This window comes from Thamnophis sirtalis, unplaced genomic scaffold (genome assembly GCF_051295495.1).
Source record: "Thamnophis sirtalis isolate CommonGarterSnake01/CBP01778 unplaced genomic scaffold, rThaSir2_p1.2 scaffold_4, whole genome shotgun sequence".
NCBI lineage: Eukaryota > Metazoa > Chordata > Lepidosauria > Squamata > Natricidae > Thamnophis > Thamnophis sirtalis.
Genome location: NW_028261384.1, coordinates 108846041 through 108851169, shown reverse-complemented (window position 1 = coordinate 108851169; position 5129 = coordinate 108846041). Strand labels below are relative to the sequence as shown.

The window sequence follows — 5129 nt, the reverse complement described above, 5'->3', positions numbered from 1 at the left end:
TCCTTCATTATTCAACCCTCTAATATACAGCTTGAGAAATAAGGATGTCAAAGAAGCTCTGAAGAAACTACTATTTAGATTTTGGAAGATTAGATATGTTAATCTTCATTTAAAAGAGTAATGACCAATCTTATACTTGATGTGACTTCTCTCTAAAAATGGAGGCTAGGAATGCATGTAATAAAATACAATAAAAGGAGGAGGAAAGTTCCTTGGAGAATTTCTGGGATAAATTTCTTCATTTTAAAAGTGGATAGTTCTAATTCCTGGACTCATCAAGAATAATCATATATTACAGTTTGGTTATTGAAATAAAAATAAAGAAAAAAGATTCTGTTTTCTTTATCTTGACAAAAAGCACTTTAATTGGTTTTTTCACACTAATTCAATACTCTGTCAAAATGAATTTTTAATATTTTCCATTTTAAAATATAAATATATAGCATATAACTGTATGGTATAAATATTAACTGTCAGTGTGTCTTTGTGATCGCTTACAATGTCTAATGACAATCCAATTTGATTTTCAGCATTTTCAGCTTCAAAAAAGTGCTTCAATTAATGATTAAATCCAATGATACAAAAATATTAATACTCTTTGTTCAATTTTTATAGGTCAACAATTAGTTTGATATGCAAACTTTAATTCTTCAGTGGAATAAAAATACATATTCCTATTTTCCCTAGATAATGAGAAGTGCTACTATCAAGATAAAAATGATCAGTTGGCCTTAGATTAGTTTTGTTCAACAACATATTTTTTTGGATGTATTGAATTCTACTGGATTTAAACACAAAACACTTGAATAAATCATAAGATTAATATGATACAGTATTTAAATGTATCCAATGTATGAAATAAATACTTCATTTAAACACTGTTTCATATTATTCTCTTTGGGAAAGAAGTTATCACATATCTTCATGCAAGTTTTAAAAACATTCAATTGTATCAGTTTTGGTTTGTTTCCTATATTCCTATTATATAAAAATTGATATTTGGTAAAGCAAATGGTTGTACAATTTTAGAACTAAAATGCTTATTCTTCTGTCTTGCAAAAATAAATATATGGATCAATAACTCATATGTGTACAAAATTGTTAGTATTTCCTATCAATATGGATGAAAGTATATCAGAATATGTTTACTGTTCATTGGAATGTGAAAATGGAATTTGTAAACTTTTTATTTTAAAATGCATCAAAAAACTAAACAATAATTATACAATTAACTTTTCAGAAACATAGAGATACCGTATCCCAGCTCCTTGGGCCTAGATCCCAATGAGCAGCCATTAAGATATGAATAAAATAATAAGTAATTAAAACTGAGGTATGATATTTCAATACCGTATCATTACATATTCCAAATAAGAACAATAAGTTACTGGTTTTCTTGCTGGTAAAGGATGCTGTGTGAGACATGGACGAATCACTTAGAAACATCCAATCTTTTGCCTGAATCTTCTCACATTAAATTGTTTGAGAGCAGCCAGCCTGACCAGTATTGCTGTAGGACACACAATTTGTTTCAATATTTTCCTCCTCATAAAATGGTTTGAGGAAAATATTTTGACAAAGTGCGAGGAAAGCCCTATGAAAAATCCAGAAAGAACATTAAAATGCAGATGTATCAGATTAAATAACAAAGATACATATTTTCAAGACCATGATTTGCAATTGTAAAAGATTCATTCAAAAGCTGCATTATTAGAAAGGCAGAATAAATAAAAATGTTCCTTTTGAATTGTGATGCCTCAGAATATTGTTCAGAATATCTTGTACTATGTAAACAAAATAGATTTATTTCCCTTCTCAATGCATAGAAAATAGACACAAAGAAAGAAAATACTGAAATACTGCCACAGAAATGTGTGGTTTTATCTTATTAGGATGTATAAAAATAACTGAGGAAATGATTAAGTAAAAAATATGGATGAGAAAAAATGCACACAAGGTATTTTTTTTTCAAAGTTAAAAAGAAGATATTATCATATATTGTAAAAAGAACTGCATCATAAACTATGAGAAACTATTATATTGGAGTTTAAACTTTGTTTTGCTCGCGAGTACTTTATTTGCTTTTGTTTGTATGTTGCTCTTTTGGTTGACTTTTCTTTTTACTAGATCATTTTTTCAGGTATTTAGGAGTCTAGTGGTTCATTTCAAGAAACTCAGTTTTGCAGCAATTCTTCTCAGCGCCAAGGAGCTTACAATAGACAAGTCTCTCTCTCTTTGTCTGTCTCTCTCTCTCTTTCTGTCCATATCTCTCTCTTTATCTATCTTTTGGAGTGGAGGAGATGAAAAACAGGCCAATTTTTGGCTTCCCAGGGCATCCGCATGCCCTATTTTTCACTTCCCCTGCCTCCAGAACATCTCTTCAGGAAAAAAAAAATGGGCCAAAATGGGGGATGCAAACATGATTGAAAATGGCCAATGAAAATGGCCATTTTTTGGCTTTCTGGGGCATCTGTGTATCTCATTTTTCACCTCCCTCATTTCCAGAATATCTCTGCAGGCAAAAAATGGGTGAAAATGGCTCATCTGTGTGCTCCATTTTTTTTACCACCCCCACCTCCAGAATGTCTCTGCAAGCCAAAATTGGCCTTACCTTTCAGTTGCAGCCCATGGGGCTCATGAAGGTAAATTCAGTGCTTAGCTGAAGATGGGTGGGGTGATATGTATGGGGCAGCCTAGTGGTCCTGTGTGGACTAGAATAATGACTTTGGCGAGCCATAGTTTGATGACTCATACACTAGAGGGTAAGAAAATATGTATTGCATGGAAACTTTATAATAAGAGTTGGATTAATGAATGTCTCAAATCAAATAAGTAAACAAACAAATAAAATGGACAGCCATTTGGTTTAGAATTTTTATGAAGGTTCCTACATTAGGCAGAGAATTAGACTAAAAGACTTTCAATGTCATGTTCAACCATGTGTAGGTAAATAAATGTATTGATACAGAACATTTCTAAAAAAAATGAAAATAGGATAGGAAAAATTGCACAAAATTTATAAGACATATATTTGCTATTTGATATACTATTATGTAGGCTATTGTGGGTAAGAATAAATCTCCACACCTCTTTCCAATTTTGGTGCTTTTCTCTATATTCTTTCTAGTTTCTTATAAACTTTGCTTTTATTGACTTCTGATCACAGTAATGCAAATATAGTCTGACCTGTACATAAAATCATATTTTGTGGAAGCAAGAGACAGTTATCTCAGAACTATTCCAAAAGAAAATCAACCCTGCTTTATCTTAGTGGTTGCCAACTTTTCTGGCTCTGTGGACGGGCAATATTGGTGACAGAGGTTTTCCACAATGTATCAAATCCCTTGCATATGCAAATAGAGCTTTGTGCAACACAGTTTCCAATAGGCCATGGATTGGTAGCAGTCTGAGGACCAGGGTTTGGAGTCCCCTGCTTTAGCTAACATTATTTACCTCAGAAGAAAATAATGTGATGACTACGTATGCATGCCTGGTTATAATTTATTACTTTGCATTTTTATCACTTAAATTGTTAGATCGGGTGAATGGAAAAGACAGGAGTCAGGCTTCAATAGCAACAGCTCTTTATTCAGCAACTAAGTACAGATCCAGCAATGACCCATCTGACAGCTTGCCCTTATACAGGGATCTGTCAACAGCTCAACCAATAGGCTTGAAGTATTTTACCACTGGAACAGTGGATCTTGGTGAAGCCTGTGCTTCAGTCTTTATATCTAACATAAATAGTTAAAGAAATCCAGTTTAATGGATTAAGTCATCATGTTCAATTAAAAAAAATTATCCAACATAGATCTGATCCAGTAAGTATGAAGTAATCAGAAAAATGCCCTTGAGACCAGACTGCCCACCTGAGATACAGAGGCCATAAGTTAACTGATACTTCCAATCACAAGAGAAAAAAGCTTTAATTCCTAACCCAATTTTCCTGCTGTATTTCAATGGAATACCATGGAACAAAGCTAATTCTTTCCCTTCCCCATTTTTGCATTTTTCCATGGCTGCTTTCCTTTGCCGGTAAGTGAACTTTTATATATTAATATAACCAGAGATTAGAGGAATATCAGCGGATCCTACTGTAATACTTTCATTGTTGGAATCTGAACTTTTATCTAAAATGTCAGCTAAAATGTAGCCCATTTATCTGTGGTAGAATACCAGGAAACTGGAAATTTTAATGATTTCAGTAGAAAAATTAAGTAAACCCTTAGAAATGGATAGCTGAAATTTATGTAAGTTAAATTCATTTAGTCTCATGGATATTTTGTTCATATTTTTAAAGGAAGGTTTAAAAATCATACAATCCCACATAGGAAGTAAACCATTTTGTTTAAAGACATAAATTAATAATTTTGTATGAGCCTATTTGAATATAAAATTTAAGCATCAAGGTAATATAAAAATGCAATAATGGTGATAATAAAATTGTATATCTACTATAATAATATTAATTGCTTAAATGTATCTGGATTTCAATCATAAATAAAATGATGCTATCTATAATTTTCTTCAATTATATACATGGATGTATATTTTTTGAAAGCTCACTAACAGGACCATCTGTACTTTCTTTGATGTAGGAGCAATTAATATTGGAAAGATTGAGCCTTAGCTGGTATTCAAATAGATATTTAATAAATGTATCATATTAGCTTGAAAAACATGGATAGATTCTAAACAGACTCTCTATAGATACCTGTTAAAAATTAATTCATAGTTCAATTAAGTTAGTGACTGAAATAGCATATATAGTATGTACATGTAAAATATATTTATATTTGATAAAGGGATTAATATAACTGATATGAATTGATAGACATTGTTCATACCACCACAAGAATAGATTCACATAAGTAGCAATCTACCACACTACACAGGAAACAAGGTGCAAAGTATGCAGATAGGCAAATATATATGGCAGGATCTTAGATGCAGGAAGGAATGCATAAATTGAATGACATTGAAGTGAATTGACCAGGCTCTCCCAAATCCAGATGGAAGGTTCCACAGAAGATCATGGAGAATATCAGGGTTAAAACCCCGTGGGCTTCCAGATCTGGACAGTCAGACAGATTATGGCTAATCAACCAGATATTGCAATAGTTGACAAG

At 32.1% G+C, this 5129-nt stretch overlaps 1 protein-coding gene across 1 annotated transcript in view; it reads left to right on the top strand.

The window, feature by feature from the left end:
- Window positions 1-121, top strand: part of LOC148046089 (olfactory receptor 10A7-like) — a 971-nt gene extending 850 nt beyond the window's left edge. Inside the window, 1 exon segment of the mRNA XM_087714497.1 lies at window positions 1-121. This exon segment is cut by the window's left edge and continues 538 nt beyond it. Coding sequence (XP_087570623.1) covers window positions 1-121 — 121 coding nt within the window.
- The last annotated feature ends 5008 nt before the right edge of the window (window positions 122-5129 follow it).